General features: G+C 38.4%; 1 protein-coding gene across 4 annotated transcripts in view; it reads right to left on the reverse strand.

Moving 5' to 3' along the window:
- Positions 1-22,682, reverse strand: part of BABAM2 (BRISC and BRCA1 A complex member 2) — a 405,600-nt gene that overhangs the window by 170,517 nt on the left and 212,401 nt on the right. For all 4 annotated transcript variants that reach the window (XM_036903563.2, XM_036903566.2, XM_036903562.2 and 1 more), the window contains one exon: positions 12,912-13,021. In XM_036903563.2, the coding sequence (XP_036759458.1) occupies positions 12,912-13,021 (110 nt within the window). The remainder of the gene's footprint in view (positions 1-12,911; positions 13,022-22,682) is intronic.

The raw sequence follows: 22,682 nt of genomic DNA on the forward strand, positions 1-22,682 counted from the left end.
AGTAGCAGGCCTCCATTCTAAAGCTGTTTGACTGCAAAGCAGTACTCTCACGGGGTGCCTGCCCACCTTTCACCAAAGACTTAATCTCGATGGGAAGGATGGGAGCAGGTTAAAGTGTAAAGTGGCTCTTGAGAGCAGAGGTGAAGATTCTCACCTCTCAATGAACTACAATTTCCCTCCCCCAAGGACTGAGAATTTGGGCAAAAGGCAGACTTTGTGACAAGTTAGTCTTTGGAACTAAAATGCTGGGGAACCCTTATAAGGGCCCTTTAATAAGGCTATAAAAATCAGCCCAAAAATGTAAACATGCAAAACTACTCTGATCAACAAAGTCTGCAAGGAAACTGAGAACTCACTAGGAAATATTTGTCTGTGTATTGAACAGTAGAAAGATCAAAGATACAAATGTAGAAACATGGTTTAAACATGGTACTAAGTAGAAAGCTGTGGCTTTCCTTCCTGAGATTAAGGGAGGGTGGGAGGTAAACAGCGAATTGCAGAGACTCTAAAAGCCAGCTGGCTGCACAGCACACATGGCATACGTTAATACTAGAGGCTTTGAGTTTAGGTGAAAGACAGAAATAGGGTAACAACTGGAAAGTACTAAAGGGTCCATGTATTTCTAATTTCTATTCTAATTGTTGTGCATGACCTACACATGACAACCTTTATATGTATTAAAGTAAAAGAGTTTAGTGGTGTGAATCAAAGATATTTCTAAAGCTTAGCATAGGTCCAAATAGGCTCTTGAAAGTTCCTGAAGGACGATGATAGTAGACTTGTGGTTTTCACCTGGAAAAGATTTCGTCCCCCACCACTGTTTGCCCAGGGGACACTATAGACATTGTTGATCGTTAAGATTAGGGGGCTGATGGGTGCTACTGACATCTAGGGTACAGGGTTCAATGATGCTGCTAAACATCTTTTGATGAACGAGAGTGCACCTCCACAGAAAACAGTCATCCAGCCAAAACTGTCAATAGTGCCAAGGTTGAGAAACCCTGGCAGATGAGAGGGATTATAGCATAGTACTTCAGACAATTACTAAATGTTCAGAAGCCCCACAAAAAATACCATTGATTATATGCAGAACACAGGTTCTGCTGAAAAGTATGCAAGTCATCAAATATCCAGGAAATTCCTTCCAATCTAATCTTTTCAGTTTTTTATGAATTAATTTTAATTTCATAATTAAAATGCCTAGAGTCACCCTGAAAAAAATAAAAACATTACCAATAGTTCCCTTTGATCTCTACCCTCAGTCCTGTTAGATTCAAATGGTGGTACCAAGAGTTGCTCGGTACGTGACTCAGGCAAGTTTCTAACCCTCTCTCAATTTTAGTTTCATCATCTATAAAATGCGGATAATAGTAATAACTAACAACCATTATAAGGCTGTTGTGAGGAACAAGCTAATGGGTATAGTGTACTTAAAATATGTGACATAAGTGCTCATTAAATGTTAACTATTATTAGTGTCCAGTACACGCATACATACTCACATACATACAAACTCCTTTGTAGAAAATAATTACTCTGGTTTGGATGTTTAGCTTTTTTTTAACATAAAAAGAATGTATGATTCTGTTCATATTTCTGATATTTACTTTTTCTTCAATTCAGAAATCTTTCCATGTGAGTACAAAGAAGTCTACCTAGTTATTTAATGCCTTGTTCTATGCCAAAGTATTTTAAGTCATTTCCCTATTGATGACCATTTCCCTTGTTTCCACCATTTGGACTCTCAATATTAAATTCTCCGCTGACCAAGACCAAACAAAGCCAAGTTTATCTGTATTTTTAAGGAAGAGTATGCAAGAAATAAATACACAGTCACTGGTGAACAACCCTAACAGAGAGGAAGTAATAAAGGCCAATCACCAACATAAATAATATCTATAATCAAATATTTTGAAGGGTTTCCTTACTATATGAACAGGAAAATGTAAAATTTTTAAGTAATATGTTTACAGTCTGTTTTGTTCATGGAATCATATATGACATTATAGTTAACAAATCCTTAAAAGCTTTTAAAGTAATTTTCTTTGTAACACACAAATTGGTAATGTTGCAGTTCAACAAAGGTGAAGTTAGGAAAAAAGTACTGGTCAGCAGGGGAAATGAAAACATGGAAGTGTTATCATCATTTGGTCATAAACTCCTTTTCTCAGAGAAATATGGCTATAAAAATCTGTTCCAGGATGAAAACTTGGCACAAAACAACCCAGTCTTACATCATATTTTTTAAAGATTGCAGAGCACAGAGGGGAGGGATCTTTGGATGTAGGGGGAAAAAAGTCAGTAAAATAAAATTTCCACTGATGTACAATTACTTCAAATTAATCATTTGGTTAAACTGAAATTTGCAAGGTAGCATATTTTAGTCTTTTTCAAGAGTGACCTCTATTTGTTGAAGCTTTCTATAAAAGCTGATGTTCACAGACAGGATGTTCATTCCCTGTTATGGTCCTATTTACAGTGTCAGGTTAACTCACCATTTGTTTTGTGTTAAAGTAAAGGCTCCACCATTCATTAAAGTCATTACTGCTGCCAGTGAAAGACAGCGTGTCTGAATTTTAACAAGTACAGAAAACTCCAATATAATTATTAGCCCTGTATTATGGGAATCAAAATCATACATACCAGGATCAAATTACATGTTCTTTAATAAAACTTCACACGGTAAAATCTGACAGCATTGGTGTCAGACCTTTCCTCTAACAACAGTGAAAGGGGTCCCACTTTATATATGAATTTTATATATTAAGAGTCTTAGTCATTACCTACTTAAACCAAACAGTAGTAATCAAGAACCATGCTATTACTTTTGGTACTAAATAATTATCCTTTGAAACCATATTGTGAACACAACAAACCATATACTTTTTTTAGGGAGAAAATGAGGTAACACAAATTTATTTTTAAAACCCAACTGACATATTCCCTCCCCCGTCCACATCTACACTCTTCTCTGACAACTAAGTAAAAGATTTTATGTTAACCTAATAGACCAAGGCACAGATCACCATGTAGAGAGAAACACACTGTGGGAGAGAACTCTGGGCTATCCAGGACCGGGGGACCCTGGGAAAAGAATGCTACGGCCCATGTGGGCTCCCAGGGGGTGAAGGCCCAAACACAGGAGAAAGCAGCCACCTGTCGGTTTCACGGCCCTGGAGCCTTGCTCCTTCTGGAGTTCCTCTGTCCCCACCATGGGCTAAATTAAGACACCCAGGTGTTTGTGCTGGGCAAAGGAATGAGTAATGAGTGTGACAGGGCTCTTCATGGGTCTGTCATTCCACTATGAGACAAAACAATAAGGTTAAAAACTGCTTCCTAACATGCCAATTACGTTAGCTATTTTGAGAGCAAGACGAAGTTCAAATGTGCTCTTATTGAAGCAAATATCAATACCTTTGAACAACAAAATTTTTAGAAAAATGTTCATTCATTAAATACCCCTATAACAATGTTCCCAATCTGTTGGCTTTGTGACACTCTGAGACCTTAAACTTAATATAACAGGTTGGCTAATTTATTGGACACCAAGCATCTTGCAGAGCAAATAAATGTTGTGTTGTGATATATCACTTACACAAAAATACATATACGTATATGCATATGCATATACACACCTACATACAATGTACATGTATGATAGAGATCCATAAACACACATACAGCACATTCAAGTGCACATATGTTTCCATTTTTCAAATATATATACATATGCACTCATGTGATTAATAAAAATACAAGTTCATTTAAAAGGCATTTAACTCACCACTTATTAACATGAAATACTAAGTATTACTTCTATCTGTACAGATCTGTGGAATGTTTTACCAACATTAAAATTCACTTTCTGTGATGCCTGGCTCTAGGAATTTTGACAAATGTGCAGTTATATATGCACCACCACAATCATAATACAGAATAATCCCATCATCGTAAAGGATTACCCTGCGCTGCCTTTTTGTAGGCAAGTCCTCCTTCCACCCACATGGAAAAGGCTTTGACATTAAAAATTGGTTCTCACACTTAGAAGGAATCAAAATAACTGCCTCATGGCATTGATGGCCATTTTTCATAATTTTATGCCACCTTTTTTACACACATATCTCTAATTCCATCCAGTGTTTGACAAAGAGAGATAAGGGAAGGTAACTCAAAGAAGAGAATAGGAGGAAATAAAAGTCTTGGAGGAGTTCAGACCTTAAGATAGTATGAAGAAAACAATGCTAGAACTTGATGGCTAGACATAGGTAGTATTAAAAAAAAAAAAGAAAACGATTCCTGGGACATACAGGGAAAAGCACTGAGTTGGATAAAGCTGATGGCTGAACATTTATAAGGAAGGTAAAGGACTTTGTTTTTTTTTTTTTTAAAGAATGATGTGATCTGATTTGTTTGAGGAAGCCTATTCTGCCTGTAGTTTGGCAACTAGTTAGAAGCAAGGAAAGAGTGGATTTGGAAAACCAGTTAAAGGAGATTTCAGTGGTCCAGTGCAGAGATGAAAGTAGCTCAGATGAGTTTTCTCAAAGAGTGGATGACATGGATTGAGCTCCGCTTTCAAAAGAATAATCTGGCAAAGAGTAAGATACATAGAGGCTTGCAATAGGGGAAAGGGTGAGGAGGTGACGGTGAGATACCATGGAGGCAAAATCAAGTGGCAATAGTTTAGATATGGGAAACAATGGCAAGAGGAAGGTCAAAAATAGGATGCCTAGGTTTCACTGGCTGGGGTCACTAGAAGGACAGTAAAAACATTAATGAAAATAAAGAACAGAGAAGTGTTGATTTTAGGGGCGGGGGGGTTGGATAGTGTTGGACGATAATTTACCCTTTAGATATTAAATTTGAAGCTTCAACGATTATTCTAGCATGAAATAGTATAGAAGACATTAAAATGCAGAACTGAAATCTAGAACAAAGATCTTTAAATGAGGTTTATGATTTGGCTTCAGGGGCAGGTATATCACTCTCAAAACTGAATTTAAACTTTCTGTTTCTTAACATTTTTCTGGGGAAAAGTCCTTGGCTCCCATCAGATTTTCAAAAGGGTCTGTGCCAGTCCTTTAAACATGATGTGTCAACTTTGGATACTTTCTAATCTTAGGTGCTCTGCAGTTTCAGATGATGTATCTAGGTGTCAATTTCTTTTTATTTAGCTTGTTTGAGATTCCTTGTACTCCCTCTGAGGACTGGTGTCTTCCATCTAGGAACATTCTGGAACATTCTAGGCCATTTTCTCTTTCACTTTCTAATTTCCCTGCTCCTACCTATAACACAACCTAATATTTTCATTAACTACCACTCTTTATCTCTAACCTTCAACTGAGGAATGTTTTCCTACTTGTAAATATATATAAATGAACGCTGTGCATAAAACAGGACAGAGCTTCTCTACTGAGATAGAGTGTTAACCTGAAAATCATGAATTTTTAATCTTCATTACAGAAAAGACTGCACAAAACCCTTGAAACGCTTACCAGAAAGATGCTAGGCCTGACTTTAAGTGAAGACAGTGTATCTTACAGTTTTAAGCTAATCATTATGTTGTAGTGAAGACAATAACATTTGAGAGAAACATGGCACAGAACTACCCAAAGACACACACTAGCTCTAAGATGGAGCTTAAAGGGTCAAACAAGTTTAAGAAACATGTACCAGTGAGATTTGAGTTATCCCAGACATACATAGATCTTCTTTCTAAATGTATATTTTCTGCCTAAAAAGAAAGCTAGATGAAAACATTGATATATCACTAAGTTGGGCAGCTGGAGAGGTGGGAGTTCTACACCAGAATGTTTCCAAAAATATGATATTTTAGGGCTGATTGATTTTCTTCCCCAACTAAACTCCACTCTGGTTCATTTTTTTGTAATGCTTCAAAGTGCAGGCTGAGCTCTTGATCTTTTGGGAGGCACAGGCAACACAAAAGGCCAAACTCACTAATGAAAACTTGCTGAACTTACTTTTCAGAATTCCATTCTCAGTCACGAAGAACCCTCTTGGCCCTGCTCCCAGACTAGTGAAATGAACATCTCAAGTCCCTAGAGGCTAAGGTAGCTTGCTCCACTAAAATCAAATACACATCTTCTCCTGACAGCTGGTTGTCTTAGCATATTCAAGACTATATATTTATCAAAGGAAGAAGAAAAAAAAAACTCCAGGAGCACAATATTTATTACAGGATTATCTCAATGACTCAAGTAAACATGAGTAAGGCTAAATCAAACCATGTTTACTATGATGTTCTATTACTTAAACCCTGACACAAAATCACCCCAAGAGCTTTGGGATCTCATTATTGAGACAACTGATGTGGGTTCAAAAAAAAGAGGCAAGAATTATCTTTTTTTTCAAATCCGTGTTTAGCTATATAATTTTTCCAACTATTCTAATAAGACTTTTGAGGATCTAAAACAAAAATTTTCCATCCTGTTAAGATGTTGAATTCAGTATTAAATTTAAATAAAACCACAAAATAATGAATTTGCTCAATGCTTTAAAAAAAAGTATTTTACCTGATTTATCTGAATTTAATATCCATAATCTTCACGAAATCATATCTATAATTCTAAGCAGTATTCTTCTAGTTTTCAGCTTCCCCAACCCTTTCCCTAGGCCCTTCAGTCAGTTCTCAGTTTATCACAGCCTTCGTGGATTACAGGCTACCATGTAAATCTCCACCTGACCATGTCTGTGGCCAGGCACACTGAGGGGGTAAAGGCAGGGAAAGGGAGGCTGGACAGGCCACAGCAGGAACAGATAACAGGTTACATAAGGTCAAAGGTGTATTTACCACTCAGGATTCAGCTGAGAAACCACTCCTAGGAATTAAAGCTCCACCTCCAGGAACTTGACCAGGCGTCCATAAGGGAAACAACCCTGCTGGCTAGCCACAAGTCACGACAGTGAGAAACGCCTATGGAGACAAGACCACTTGCCTTTGCAGCACAGGAATCCTACAGGTTCAAAGCTTTCTGCCCTGCCAGGGAGTCTAATCAGGCAGGGCCCACGGGCAGGAAGATGGCTGTGGCTCACCAGCCCTCAACTGATGGAAACAGAGGCCCACCCTTAAGGAGATTATAGTCCAGGGAAACAATAGGACAGCACAGACACCAACACAGGAGGGGAAAGTGCGACCCTGCTTGGGAAGCAGGTGGTGGTGGTAAGAAAAAGCTCCATGAGGGGGTGGTGACTGAGAAGATATAAAAGGACAGACAGAACTCTGACAGACCCTATGGGAGAGAGAAATAAATAAATTAAAGAAATTCAGTGTTCTAGTATAAGAAGCAGCCCAAACAAAGATAAGAAAGTGAATAAATATAAGGTGTGTTCACTGGTAATCACATAAAAACCAGTTTGGCTGAACAACAGGACATATATGGAACCCAAATTAGGGTTAGAAAGGTCAGCTGGGACTACACAGAAAATACTTTGGATGTCAGTTTGTGAGATGTACACTTATTCAGTTGTTAACAGAGAAGCACTGATGGTGTTGAGCAGGAAGGGATTTTACATGACCAGAACTTTCTTCAGGAAGACAGTGACAATTCTGTGCTGGATAAACTTAAGTAGGAAGAAAAACTAAAAGGCCATCCAGAGACATGGCAACTGAAGGGCCAAACTAGGAACTGACAGCAGGAATGCCAAGAATGAGAGCTACTGTAGAGAGAGGATGTCCAGTGCAAAAAAACAGGTTGGCTAATGCCTTGGAGATGTGGCACCTGGGCACCTACGAAAATGAGAGTCCTGAGTAGGGGGTGAAAAGAAACATGGTGAGTTCGGTTCCAGACACTGTGAATTTGCAATGCCAACTAAACACACAGACATGCCTATCATGTGGCTACAGAAGAAGATCTGTAAACAGGGGGAAAAGCTGGGATAAGAAATGGAGATCTGAGGGGCATCCACAAAGAGCTAAGGCCACAAAAGAGATCTAGGGATGGGATCACAGGAAACATAATTTTGCCCAACTAAATGAGTTGAAAAAGGATAAGACAGCAAAGGAGCCTAGGAAGGGTATAAGAACTCCAGGTTATAGAGGAAAAAAAGAGGTACATAAGACACATACTGGAAGTACTATCATGAGGACCAGATAGGATGGTAAAGTGAAAAGCAGGTGGAACATTTTCAAGTATTAAACACATTTTTATTGTTACAGTAGTACATGTTTGAGCTCTAGAAAAGCCACATTACATTGAAGAGCCAGGCTTCCCCAAATCTTCCAAAATCCCCTTTCTACCAAGTCAAATGTAAATGTGATCTCCTGACTTGTATGCTAACAGTACTTAATAAATCTTTTCTTAGGTATTTATACAACACAAGAAGCACCTACTGAGCATCAACCACGTGCCCAACAATACAGAAGATGCTTTCATAGAGATCCCCCGGGAAGCAGATGCAACTGAACCTAAAGATTGGTGCCCCTTTACAGAAGACGAAACGAGGCTTTTGGTCTAAAGTTTGCCAGCTATTAAGTGGAAGAACAGAATGCTTCTGATGCCAAGTCTTATCATGCCTTCCCTACTAAAACACAAGTTGGAAATTGCCATTATTTATTCTTATTCCACTTTACTAGCTTATAAACAAATTAAGCACACAGGTCATATCTCATTTCTTTTGACATCTTCTGAAGCACCTAGCAAAGGGCCCTACACTTGTCAGCTTCTCATTGTGTTTTTGTTGCCTTTGAACAAGAAATGCCTATCCATTTGCAGGCACACAGGCCTCATTAATGGTGAACGTTTGTGGACTGGTAAACTTTGAGTACTTATTTCTAAGGCGGACTGTAACTTAACAAAAAGTTCTAAAAACAAATTCTGTTCTTGTGAAAGATGCCACCTGGTCTGCCTCAGGGGCTGAAATCCTCTTTTTATGCACCGAGTGGGAACAGCACAGAGAGGGATGAGCTGGTTTTCTTCAAACCACTCCCACCAACAGGCTCAAGCCAAGAAAAAGGCCCACACCTTTCCTGGAAGAAAAATGTGCCTGTCTGCTGCCCATTTAACCTCTGGTGTCACGGCTGGAACGGTGTGGGCAGGAGGGAAAGGTAGAGCACGTTTAGGCCAGCTCTGGTGATGTAAACTTTCCACTCCAGCTTTTCTGCCAGGAAAAAGGCACCTGGTTTGGAAACTGGTTCCGCCCTGACCCCGGCCCAATGATCAGCCAAAGCCTATTTTGCATAACTGACCACTTGCTTTTTTTTTTTCTTTACTTTAATGAACAATACTCAGTGTTCAATTCAACTCACTGGTTGGGTTCCTTGGAAAACAAATGTATAGAACCAGCAATATGTGCATTTCATCAACATCCCTTGTGGGAGAAGAACATGAAGTTCTCAGAAGCGTTTACTTTGCAAGCCATATACATGCCCAGTGGGAGACCATGCGTCTGAACACCATGAAGGCACGCAGTCATGCTCCAGTGCCGCCAGGAGCACAGACTACCATGCCAGGACCCTGGGCAAATGGCAGCCCTCTGAAGTGGGACGGCATTGAAGAAATTCATAAATTATAACACACTTGGGAGTTTTTTCCACCCAGTGCCTCTGATGGATGTTCCCTTTTGTGGGGATTTTCTAATCTTGGGACATTTGGCATCCATGTCCCTAGAATTCTTTAGGATACAACAAATTAGTCTCTTTCCTACATGTGATGACAAGACCCTGAAGCCTGTTGTTATTTCTGAGGCTAGTGACATGGAATATCCTTGCTCACTGCTTGGACAAGCAGGGAGAGATATTAACTGGACTGAAATGGGGTATCTCAAGATCAGTCTTTCCAGGCCCATGAGGAGCAGATGGTGTGAGTACAAGCCTTTGCTTGCCAATTTTTACCTAAGGTGGATCCAGTTATTGGTCTCACTTGGGTCTGTCAGACACACTACATAGAGCCTGGGACTTCCTAGAAAGAGCCACAGAGGAAGCCAGAAAGAGTACAAGCCTCAGCTTAGGGCAAGCGCCTGGCTTTGGCTTGGGGCAGGTCCACGTGGGATGCTTCTCCCATGACTCCTGAAAGAATGATCCAAGTCTGAGTCTATAGTCAATGCCTAGATAGCTAAGAGTTGACAGGACAGAATGAAACACAGAGAACAAATGAGAGCTTCACATAATATCAAAGATAGTGCCAGCCCCTCTGCAGGGAGTTCTTAAAATCTAACCATAACCATGGCCTTAACTGAAATGACATTACTGTGTTCTATATTCTGAACTCTTCAAGAGTTAACCAAAGATATTCACAACTTTAATATGTAAGCCCATAAAAAGTTATTCTACAACTTGACCATTTTCCATTTTAACCTTTCTCTAAAGTCCCATTTTTAAGACCTCTACTTAAGAATGCAAGAATTCTTGGTCATTTTCTTTAGTGTACAAATATGGTCTACTAAGTGAGGCCTCTCACTGCAACCTTTTTACATTTTCTTGTGAGAATTATTTATTGACCTCGAATACTGTGAATTAGGCTATTGTTTACTATGCACTGCATTTGTGCAAGGCCTAAAGGAATAAAAAGACATGCTCCTTGTCCTTGAGTACCTTGCGGTTTAGTAAAAGATGAAAACAAGAAACGCATCGTGAACTAAATGTATGGTGAGCAGATGGTAAGAGTGATACCAATTCTGCATTATATGAGCTCAAGGGAAAGCTAGGCTAATGTGAGAGAATGGCTGGTAGTGACAGCATTTGAATAAGGTCCTAGAAAATGCATATTTCAACAAACAGAAGGCATTTTCTATGGAGGTAAGAGTGTTAGCAAAGGCGCAGAGGCAACGGAATATAGGTTAATGAAGAAAATTTCTAGTAATAGAGTCTGCTTGAAGGACAGGCTATAGGAGGGGAAATAATAAGATACCGATCTCTAAAGGTAAGCTGTGGACGGTTCTTAATATTAAACGATGGGGTATGGGAGAATGTAGAAAGCTAGATTTTAAAAATAGTAAATAGTTTTAAAAATATATCCTTCCTTAGTAATTTTTCACATCATATCTTAGATTTCTAGAGGGAGGAATATTTTATTAGCAAGTTTATTTGCAAAGTAGTAGCAGTAACTTCAAAGAAAAATAACGTGGGTGCTGGAAAAATTGTTTTTCCAAGCTGGCAAATTCTTGGCTATAGCTCAACTAATATATTCTTATTATCTACATCTTGTGATTGTTTCATAAATATCTCTTTTCTCATCATCAAAATACTTTCTTAATTTAACTCATTACGTATAGTTTCTCTAGGACTAGCATTTGCTCACTTATTTACCCAACCTCTCCTTTTCTGCCCCAACTTGTCCTGTTCACCACTCACTCACTAATTCTTCTTCTATGAACTATTATCAATAATAATACATTAATAGCTACTATCTGCTACACTGTCAGACACTGCAATTAATAATTTATGCATAGCACATAGCATAATCCTCAAAATAACGCTATGAAATAGGTATTATTATCCCTATTTTACAGATGAAGAAACAAGTTCAAAGATGTTAAATATTTTGCCAACTCATAGGTGGCAGAACCCACGTTTAAAACAGGTATGTTTGACCTCAGAGCCCTTGCCTGTTACCACTTCACTGTCCTGCCTCCAGCATCCTTTGACCTCTTACTGGTATTGGTTAGTATTTTCAATCAAAAATTAAAACATTCACATGGGGAAGACATTGTAGCACAGAGAAGACAGGTCGTGACTCTGTGGCATCTTACTATGCTGATGGACAGTGATTGCAATGGGGTGTGGGGGGGACTTGATAATATGGGTGAATGCAGTAACCACAAGGTTGCTCATGTGAAACCTTTGTAAGATTGTATATCAATGATATCTTAATAAAAAAATATTTGGTAGAACTTGGAAAAAAATTAAAACATTCATTGAGTGCCTTCTACTATCAGAGGTACATCAGTAAGTGAAAGAATGACTGTAGATTATTGATGCTCATAATATCCATATGTGAGTATAAACAGCTATGTCTTGTATCAGTGTGGAAGACGGTATGTTTGTGATTCATGTATTAGAGGAACTAAGGTCGGAAGGGGTGAAAATGGCTGAGTACCAGAGTTGAATGATCACATCTCACAGACGGAAATCAGCCAACCTTGACTAAATGACTTCCAGAGAATTTTAATAATATATTTCAATCAGTGTCTGTAAAAACTCTCTGCTGGATGAAAAATCTATCCTGTCAGAGGTTCCCAACCAAATCTGCTTACAATCTATTTTCAATAAACCTCAGCTTCTTTTGAAGTAGAATAAGCTACTAAAGCATTTTAGCCAACAATAGGCACATTGTGAGGTTACTCCTTATAAAATTCATTACCGATGAATATAGTTATTTGGATAAAACACAAATGTGGTCTCAAACTACTTATACCATGTAGCCTTAATGTTGTGTAAAATTATATAGAGCTGTTTAGACATAGAAAAATAATTCAAACACGTCATCTTTTTAGCTATCTGCCTTAATGTTACCTTTACTAACTTCTGAACAAGTTTTTGCTTAGTATTTTCAGGAAATAAGTTACATTTTGACAAGTAACTGTACTGGTTACAACTATATAACAAACTGGGTAGGATGCTGTTCAGCAGTCCTCTTTAGGCTATGACCACATGTACCCAGGGAACATTTGGAAGCAGGCACAATTTCAGATTCAGTCTGCCTACTCATCTCTCTACAAAGGTAGAGTATTCATATCACAAACTGCACAACTAAGACTCATCCAGAGATTGCAGTGGCAAATACTGACTGCATTTACTCCACAATCTAAACTCCTGGCACAATTCATTTTTCAGAAAACAAAAGTCAATCAAGAGAAATCATTATAAGAGTTCAAGAATGGCAAAAGAATTAGCAAGACACATTTGGTTAACAAGGAGAAGTACCAGGCTACATAAAACTAATGGCACTGATACTTACTGTTCAATTCGGGGTGACAAGTAGAGCTTAGGGTACACCTGGGTGGCTTCAGTGTCCTCAAAACTGACGGAAAGGAGAGCCACATCTTCTCCAGGGTCTTCATTTACGTCCTTAAATAGAATTAAAAACCATAATGTCATCAGTACCTACTCTCCTAACATCTTTTTGGTGATGAGCCACCATTTTTGTGGCTAGGTGGTATGAATTTCCTGGATTCGAATTTAGCAGTTCCACACATCCTTTGTTATATGCCTTCACTCCCCTAGAGTGAAGGTTTCCAAACTTTCTGACCAAAACCCACCTCAGTAAGGAAAAGACCCCCATCCATCTCACTTGTTCCCACATTTCAAGTGGGGAAAAGTGAATCTGGTGATTTAAAAAAATTAGATAAAAACAGTTAACAAATTACAGTAAACAGGCTGCTTGCATTTTTGTATGTGTGTATGTATGTGTGTGTCTACAAGTAAAAGTATATATATATTATATATAAATGGCTTATAATTTACTTTTTATAGGAAGAATATAAGTTATAAATATGATTTATAACACAAGACAGCAACAGAATCTTTAAATGCCTGGTAATTTTATTATATCTACCTTGATAGTATGCTTTAAGTTATTTAAATAGCAAAAATGCCAAAGAAACATGTCACTGTGAAGTGTGCCACTACACAAGCAAATGACAGGGGGACTTACATACACATCTACTTTAACAAAATGATCATGGATGAGTCATACATGACCCATAAGACATACATATCTTAATCTAGTTATAAGAATACTGTAAGACGAAAACATTGTTGAAACATATATCAAGAAACATTGAGAAGTTAACGAAACACAATAAACTAAACTGATAATGATAAAACTTACTGTAATTTAAAATTAAAAAGCAAAAGTAGTAGTAATCAAATGCCACAACCAATTCAAGCCAACACTGATGATAAACTGATGAAGTGTCCTGAATCAAAATTGTGAGATTCATACCTTTACGATTATTGCTAACCATTGAGTGCTTGCTATTCTTCTGAATAAAATACTGAATGAGAATAAATTCTAGTAGTATGTTGATTTTAACTTGTAGATACCAATTTTCGTCACCTTAATAATTTGTCTTTGATTGGTAGGGGCTCCTAGTCAAATTTAATTTTTTTAAAAACTTTAATAGAATCATACATCTTCTACCCATCAGGACTGGTAAGAAGTGACTTAGATTTCTAGATTCGTTCATAGGACCTTAGGAGGGCTCAGCAGCCATCCTAGAAGGGTCCTAACCCAGAAATTAAGAATTGCTGCCTGCGAGCAGTGAGAACCTCAGGTACAGTGTCCTTCCTTCTGTCTGAAATGAGCCTCACCCCTGCTTTTCCTGCACCCTGAGAAACTGAGCACCACACTCATCCTAATTAGCTCTAACACTGTCCATCTCCTTGCTCTCCCTTCTACTGTACCTATAGGATGCCCATGTGGCACAAAGAATAAGGACCAGAAGTCTCACCCATCTTAAAAAATAAACATTTAAAAAAGAAAGAAAATTATCATGCTGGTCTCTACACAGTCCTTTGGGTTTTTCTCACCTCCCCTCTCCTTCACAGACTGCTGGCAGGACCTGTTACACTGTCTCTGTTCTCTTCCCTCCCACCTGTCCCCTCCCCCACCAGAAGAGCCAGCCCTCTAACCCAAGTTCAAGATTGCTCCCACCAAAGGCATCATCACTCAACACAGCAAATGCTTCTGTCCTTAATGGCCCTGGGTTTCTAAAGAGTATTTGACGTGGGTGATCTCCCTCTTCTGGAAAATCTCTCTTTTCCTGCTTCTCAAAAACTATGCCCTCCCGGTCTTCTCCCATCTTTTTGGCCACTTTTCCCTCTCTCGCTTTCTATTCTTTGTTTTTTAACTCCTCGATTATTTTTTAGTTTTACGTTACCAAACTTAGCTTGTTGTAACAAGTCAGATCATACAGAAGTTTATAAAGGAAAAGATCTTCCACCCTCACTTTTCAGGATGCAGCCAATATTGGTTGAGTATGTAGCCTCAAAAAGCTTTTTCTATGCTCATAAAAACATACACACAACAGACACACACCTGCATACAAACAGCTCTTTAACCTTCTGTTTTGTTTTCCCTAATGGAATCATATTATACGTATCACTCCACCAACTGCTTTCTAAATAGCCACATAATGTTCCACAGCATGGATTTATTTTTTATTAGGCCATTTTCCTAACAACAGAGATTGAGGCTGTTTGTAGTCTAAGGCCACTTGATAGTGCTATATAGATACCCTGGGATATATAGGTCCTTCACTAGTCGGACTTATATATTTAACAGATAACTAAAAATGAGCTTGTTGGGTCAAAGGTTATGAACGTTTTACATTTTAAAAGTTTAATAGATTACTTTTCTAAAAATGTTGCAACAATTCACATTTGGACCCATGATTTTGCATAAGTAGGAGAGAGAGCTTGCTTCTGCTTATCCTAGATAACTGGATAACACTGACTGTTGTCACTTTAAAATTTTAAGTTGGCAATCTGATAGCTGGAAAAAATGACATCTCAATTTAGATTCAATGAATGAAGATGAGCAACTTTTTTCTTACTGGTCTCTTAACATTTCTTCTATAAATTTTCTGATCAAATCCTTTGCCCATTTTTTTTAAAGGTCCTTAGATTTTTTTGTCATTGTTGTTTATCAGATCTATGAACTGTTGTCTATCACATGTGTTATAAATATTTTCTCTCCATCTAGCTTTGGATGTTTTACTTTAGGGACTCTTCTGACATCTCAGAAAATTTAGATTTCTATAGAGTTAAAAATCTGGTCAGTAACTCTGCGGTTATTTAACTATTTCCCCAGTTTTTCATCTAACATTGTTATAATTTTATTTTTACATGTGGGTTTGTAATGCCTCGGGAATATATTTTTACGTGGTGTGACATAGGAAATATGTAAGAGAAGGACCTTAGTACAGTGCCTCGAACATAGAAACCACTCGACATTTGCTGAATTAGTGTTAATTCCTAACCTTTATTCTCCACACCTAGTGATTTTCAGGAACCTGCTTTATACAGTTGCTGTCTCCAGGGACAATCTGTAGACTAAGAACTGACTCCTTCCTTGTTCTTGCCCCACCACCCCGTCACACACAAGCTCCCCGAGCCAAGATTGGGAATCGGAGTTTATTTATCACCTGTTGCTCTTTTAAAGATGATAAAGCATTCAGCTTTTAATATTTCTTTCTATAAAAGGAGGATGAAAAATTTTTTAAATACGTAGTCTCAACAAATAGAAACAATGTAATCATATGAAGGAGTCCTCTTTAGAGTCAGATTGGTCACCTGAGAAAAGACAATAAAAAAAAAAGAACATCGCCTTCAAGATACCTTCCCCCAGTGACTGAAGCTCCTTATTAAAGGTCAAGGCTCTGACTACAACTCAAGAGAACCCAGTAAAAAACACTGCAAAAAAGTAGGGGCCACTGAAAACCTTTTTAATTAACAGCTTCCTTCCATATGCCTATGGATAATTTATAACTATTTTCCTTTCCTACTTTTTAACTTCTCATTTCACTACTAATTTAAGCAAAGAACAAAAATGTTCAGAGACAGTCCTCCCAACAAATGGAATGACCTTGGTTTACATAATCAACATTGATAATCTGGCATCCTGAAAAGAGTACACAAAACATTCATCTGAATATGAAAACCACTGTTTCCAGGACTTTCTTTTATGAACTACTTCAGTACGAATTATTCCCCTTAGTGGGGCACATGAGTTTTCCCTGAATTGGTATTTGATTCCTAATGGATACCTAAGTTTGACTTTGAGTGCTTAAATAAGCCCTGAGAGTTCCAAAAATACAAATCCACATAGCGCTGGTTCCAGTTTCTGCAACTCTTACAGGCTCGTACATGTGTTCCTTCCCATCTGGGAAATTATAAAAGAAGCTCTTGTACCCTGGTTCTTAGAAGCTAACATTTCAGATGATTATTATAACCACTAATGGCAGCATTTGGAAAACAGGGGGTGGTTACAGTGTAGTAGGGGACATTTAAAAATGTACAAGTGTACATTTTCAGGGCTTCCTATTTGTACCATTTGAAATGCAGCAGGCTAAAATGGGGGGTAAGATGCCAAATCTACTTAAGCTAAAAGAGTATTGCCTCCTACCTTTATAAAAGCACGTCAGGCACTGACATACATATGGTAAAGCAGTAATGGCCACGGTATTTTTCTGAGATTTCACAATGGATTTAGCACAGCACTTGGCTATAGCAGAAGGGGGTCTCCATGGCTTATAGTGAATATTCACTAGAGGGTGAGCTCCTTGCAGGCTGGGGCTTTCCTTGTTCATTTTTACATCCTCAGTGTAGGGAACACAACACATACATAGCAAATTGGTTAAAAAATAACTGAATTAAGGCAGGAATAACTTTAAGAATGAGTAAATGATAGAGCTAAATAGAAATTGCTTTCAGTTAGAAAGGTTCTCAATGTTTCTCTCTCTAATTCCTTAAATCTATGACTACATATGATTCTATTAAAGAAAACTCAAATCTGAACCACATATAAGCAAAGGATACACCTACTAATAAGAGTTGACATTCTGTTTAAGTCATAATGATTTATTTACATAACTATTTTCAATTGAGGCTCTTGGCAAATATCAAAAGCGTGTAGAAAAAAACAATTATCCTTGAAAATGAAAGTAAACACAAGAATAATTTATCATTATGCAGTACCCGTTTGATATGCTAATTTTCCAAGTGAAGATAGCAGCCATTAAACAAGCCCCTATAGGTTGAGTTGTCAATACAGGTACAAACTACCAACTAATTGCTGACAGACATGAGCTGAACAATAAATATTACAAACCATAGGTCATATAGGAAGACTGTAAAAAAGCCATTGTACTTCTCAATTCAAAAAGGCTTACAACAAAGTTTTAACCATTACTAGCAAAACCAGTTTGTGGATTTAAGGTCTATAAAGAAGATACTATACAGTATTTAAAAAATCAAGTAAGAACTATTCTGAGTTACATTTATGTGGTATTACACTAGACTGAGGATTAATCATGATTCCTAGGAAGACTGAAAACTAGGTCTGGGTAAGCACCTCATTATATAAAAACCATGAGTTTTTGAAGAGCTGTAAGCAAATTAAGGATTTCCAAACCAGAATCTTATTTCAAAATATACTAAGTGAGGTTTGTACTTTAGAAGCCCCAATATTTTAATAATATAGACTCATTATCAAATCACATATGTTTAGAATTTTCAAAGTGAAGTTTTTCAGTCAGAGGGTCAGATTCTAATGGTGCTACCTTTCATTCATGCATTTAACAAAGGAAATGAAATATATGGTATGTTACAAATGTTAAGGAAAAAATTAAGGCAGGGAAAGGGGCCAAGGAGTAAGGAGGGAATGGAAGTTTAAAGGGGGTGATCAAAGAAGGTTTATGGAGACTCAGCAGTAGCTTCTCATTATTAAAGACAGGAGATTTAGGATAAGAAGTCCTCTTGACTAACTGTGATATATAATCAACCCCAATAAATGTGATTCTGGATTCTGCTGGCATTAAGACATAACAATGAATATGCTAGGAACAGAATATTAAATCTAAGCAAAAGACATACTGAAGAACAAGGGAAATGATGTATATAAGGTCAGGACCTTGATCTCATTGCTAAGGGGTCTCTGTCTAATAAAGATACGGATCATTTTGGAAATCAGGTCATTTCCTCTTCATCAAAATACTGGGAAATGTACACATACCAGGGAAAGCAGGATAGTCAGAATGCAAAACAGATCCAAGAGTAAGGAAGCTGAGCAAAGGGATGAGGAAGAGGGACAAATGGGTGCCTGGTCCAGTCTCTGCCTGTTGGTGTGGCTCCCAACCCTGAGCCTTTCCATGCAGCAGGGGGTTGCAGCCCTGGGCTAGGGTTCCTGAGGGCCTAGTTACAGTCTATCTCCACCACACACTGACTTCTTAGCTAAAAAGTCCTTTGCTATTTTTATCTCTCTTATGATGACAGCATTTAAAAGAGTTACTTCTGATTTGTTTTCCCAATGGAAACGGGAGTAACAAGATTCTCCTTGCATAGTCTGGACAAATTGGGTCACTCCCCATATATTTTATTAGATCTTGATTAGCGCTTGTACACTTGCCTTTATCAAAAAGCTCATTCTCTCCTTGCGTTAATTGGTGTGGCTTTAATTTCTTTAATTCTGTAAATTCACTTGCTCTATTATGATTTCTTTCAACTGCAGTGCCATCTCTGTCAGCTCCTGGTAGTTTTCACCATGTTGCTCCCCGAATTCCCCATGCTGCTTAAGCAGTCTATATTTTATATTCCAAGTAGACTGTAAATTTCCTGAGGACAGGGTAGAGCTCTAGTTCCTATTATGTCAAAAATAACAGCTGACATTTACTCAGTGTTTCTTCAATAGTCACTTTGTTTAATGCTTTATAGCTGTTACCTCGTACAATCACCATAACAACCTTGTAAGGCAGGTACTATATTACACATCTGCAGATGAAGAGACTGAGAGAGATTAAATGAAGATGAGGTTTGAACCCATGTATGGTGACTGAGAACCTGAACTCAACCACTATGCTATCCCCCTAGCACACTACTGGGCACAAAGAGGAGACTCAGTATCAATGCTCAGAGAAAGGTATAAAACACCTGGAAACCCACATGCAGAAAAGATATGAGATTTACTCTATATTTACTACTTCTCCATTTAGTGCCGAAATACTGTATGCTCCTAAAGACCATGAGCATCTTAAGGAACCATTTTTTATTTCCTTTTTAGCCAAACAGATTATCCTACCTGCACCAGGCACATAATGGGCATTCAAAACAAATTAAGAGGTATATGCTTTATGTATTTTAATGTTTACTATTATAAACTATGGAGCAAGAAATTAAAATTCTTTAGAGTATAAAAACTAAAAGCTATAAAGGTCACTATACCAAACAGAATGTATTCCTCTGACATCTTTACACAGACTCAGTTAAGGACAGAGGGTGGCTTCTCTAAAGGCATTGATGAGGACTGTGGAGAAAAGCCATAGTATCAACCTTCTTCAGTATGGATGGCTAGGCACATCCTATGATTAACTAACTACACTCAGTGAAAACAAGAAGAGCTGGTTGTGAGGTCAGGCAGGGGATTTACAATGTTCTTGAAATAACCAGCTCTTCAAGGGGAGTCCAGGATATGAGGATAGGGCTATTGTCACCTACCCATGTTTTCCAAAAGTGACATCTTGAGTTCATTACTGCTGGAGGTCATCATACAGCCTGGGTTAGGGATTTTTTATTTATATCTTGCCTATTATTTTCATAAACAAAGATCATTTCATTGCTCTCATTTATGCAGGAATCTGTGGGACTGTACTGACTCTTCATATGTTGGATATAGCTTGTTTACAAAGCTAAACTGAAACACATGTTACACAAATAAACTTTGGGGGAAAAACCCCGACTCTTTTAAAATAATAATGATCAAGATTGCATTGGTCAAATACTGTCCCAGTGGTTATTACACCTAACAGACATAGCCTTGAGAATCACCAACTTTCTTTGAATAGTTACAACATTAGTTATCATGGTGAGTATTTTGTAATGCATATAAATGTTGAGTCACTATGTTGTACACTGGCAACTATATAACATTATGTCAACTATACCTCAATAAAAAAATAAGATAAAACAAAATGTGTGTGAAATGGAACCTTTGCAATACAGCCAGGGTCCTTGCTTCCACCACCTTCTCTACTCACGTGTGTTTTCAGAGAAAGAATCTGGAGTGTGGGGTTTCCTCTGTTGCCCTAAAAATTGTGTTCTTAATCCAGGAAGAATCTGAGTTTATTCACATAAACACTTATTTTTGCAGCTGTTTTACAAATCACACTGAACCACACCTTCAGACATTTCTGAGTTGTGATTTTATGCACCCCTCCTTACACAAACCTTGTGCCAGACTCTTCCCCAAGAGCCCAATAAAATAGGTTAAAACAATAGTGAGTTTTATGTAAGCACATATGGAACAAATATGAACATCATTTACCAAATCCTTAATATGTCCCCATAACTTAAAGAAAAGGTAGCTACAGCTCGTACATAAATAGTTCACATAGCTCTTTGTAAGGGAGAGAAAAACACAGATTTAAAGTGGTGTTTGATACAACGGACATCTGTGTTATTACTTGCTTGACACCCCCTGTTCTCCTGGGAAGCCCCTCTCTCTTCTAGTCCCCATCTCTAGGCCCGGATCCTCATAGCTCCGTACTGTGCTGCACGTTCCTACCCCCAGGAAGAGCTGAGAGGCAGGTCATTTCTTCAAGATTTGGGAACCTGGAAGCCAACCTGCAGAGGCAAAAGAAACTGGGAGAGGCCAGGCTGTCGTTTGAGAGAGCAAAGCCAACACACCGAGAGAAGCAGAGAGGGGAGAGAGGAGAGTCCTGGTAGCAATCACAGCCTCAGTTCCCAGGGTTCTTGGTCCGGCGGTGTCCTGCTCCTACTGTGGTTTGGCTTTTCAACCTTCTCCTGGCTTTGGAAGGCTAACAAATTGTCCTATCTGCTTAAGGTGGTTTGAAGTGGTTTTCTTTCACTTATAACTAACATATTCTCTTGTAAATCATTAAACTGACTAATACAGATGATAACCATAGCAAATCAAACTCTATGGAATTCAGTGCTAAAAAAAGACTTTCATCCCTCAGTATTTGAATATTTGCTACTTACTACAGAATGCCAGACCCTAATCAGAACCCAGACAGGGCTTTTAGGACAAAGATGAACTGTGTGGCTCCACACACGCCAGGAGAAAGTTTTGCCGGAGCAGTCTATTGTGCAGCACCAGTCTCTGGCTGCAGCCAGGCTATTTCCCTGGACTTACTGCCTCTCATCCTGAGGACTTGAAGCAACACAGTAATCCATCCGGGGCTCCGGATGGAACACCTGGCACTTCCTGCTCTAAAACCCCCCCTCAAACCTCACCCAATGAATGGAAAGGTATTAGAGGTACCAATGCTAAAGGGGAAAATCCATAGCAGCATGCCAGTTGGAAACAAATGTTTTTGCAAGTTTGTCTTGCAACTTAAGAACTGCACAAAAACAGTGCTCTTTTAGCTACAGAAATAAAACCTTTTTGCAGAGAGGCTACATATTTTTGTTTTTTTCCATATGACACACTGAGTGAGTTGTTATGGGAAGCAACAGGTTTGTCCGGCTTTGGCAAATGTATGTGGAAGTGCCAAGCACAGAACTAGGAATGAAGAAGGAGGTTGCTAAATATTAGTTTCCCTTCTCTTACTCCTTCCAGACTCTTGGTCTGACATCATTTCCATTACCATGCATTCTTTGTACTATTAAAGCTACATCTTATCCTTCCCTCTCTAGATTGTTTTGAGTTGTGAGGTTTAGAGAGTCTTCCCAGGTTGGTTCTGTGTGTGAGGACAGAGGTGAAGTGCACCCCAGATGCACACAGCATCTTTGCATCCACCCACCAAGTCACTTGGGTCAAACTGTCTAGTGCCCATGGCAACTAGGCAACTGGTTACTTCCAGGTTATTTCAGCCACCTGGCACCACACCCTCATTAAGCAGAGAAAATCACAAACCGCAGGTGTGGAAACAGAATGAAGCCTACTGGAGACTCTCACCTTGAAGTAATCAGAGATCTTTTGATTTGCATGCTGATGTTATCTGCCGAACGGAAAGGACAGCCAGGAGTTCTGATAAAAATGAGAGGCTTG

This window comes from Manis pentadactyla, chromosome 2 (genome assembly GCF_030020395.1).
Source record: "Manis pentadactyla isolate mManPen7 chromosome 2, mManPen7.hap1, whole genome shotgun sequence".
NCBI classification, from domain to species: Eukaryota; Metazoa; Chordata; class Mammalia; order Pholidota; family Manidae; genus Manis; species Manis pentadactyla.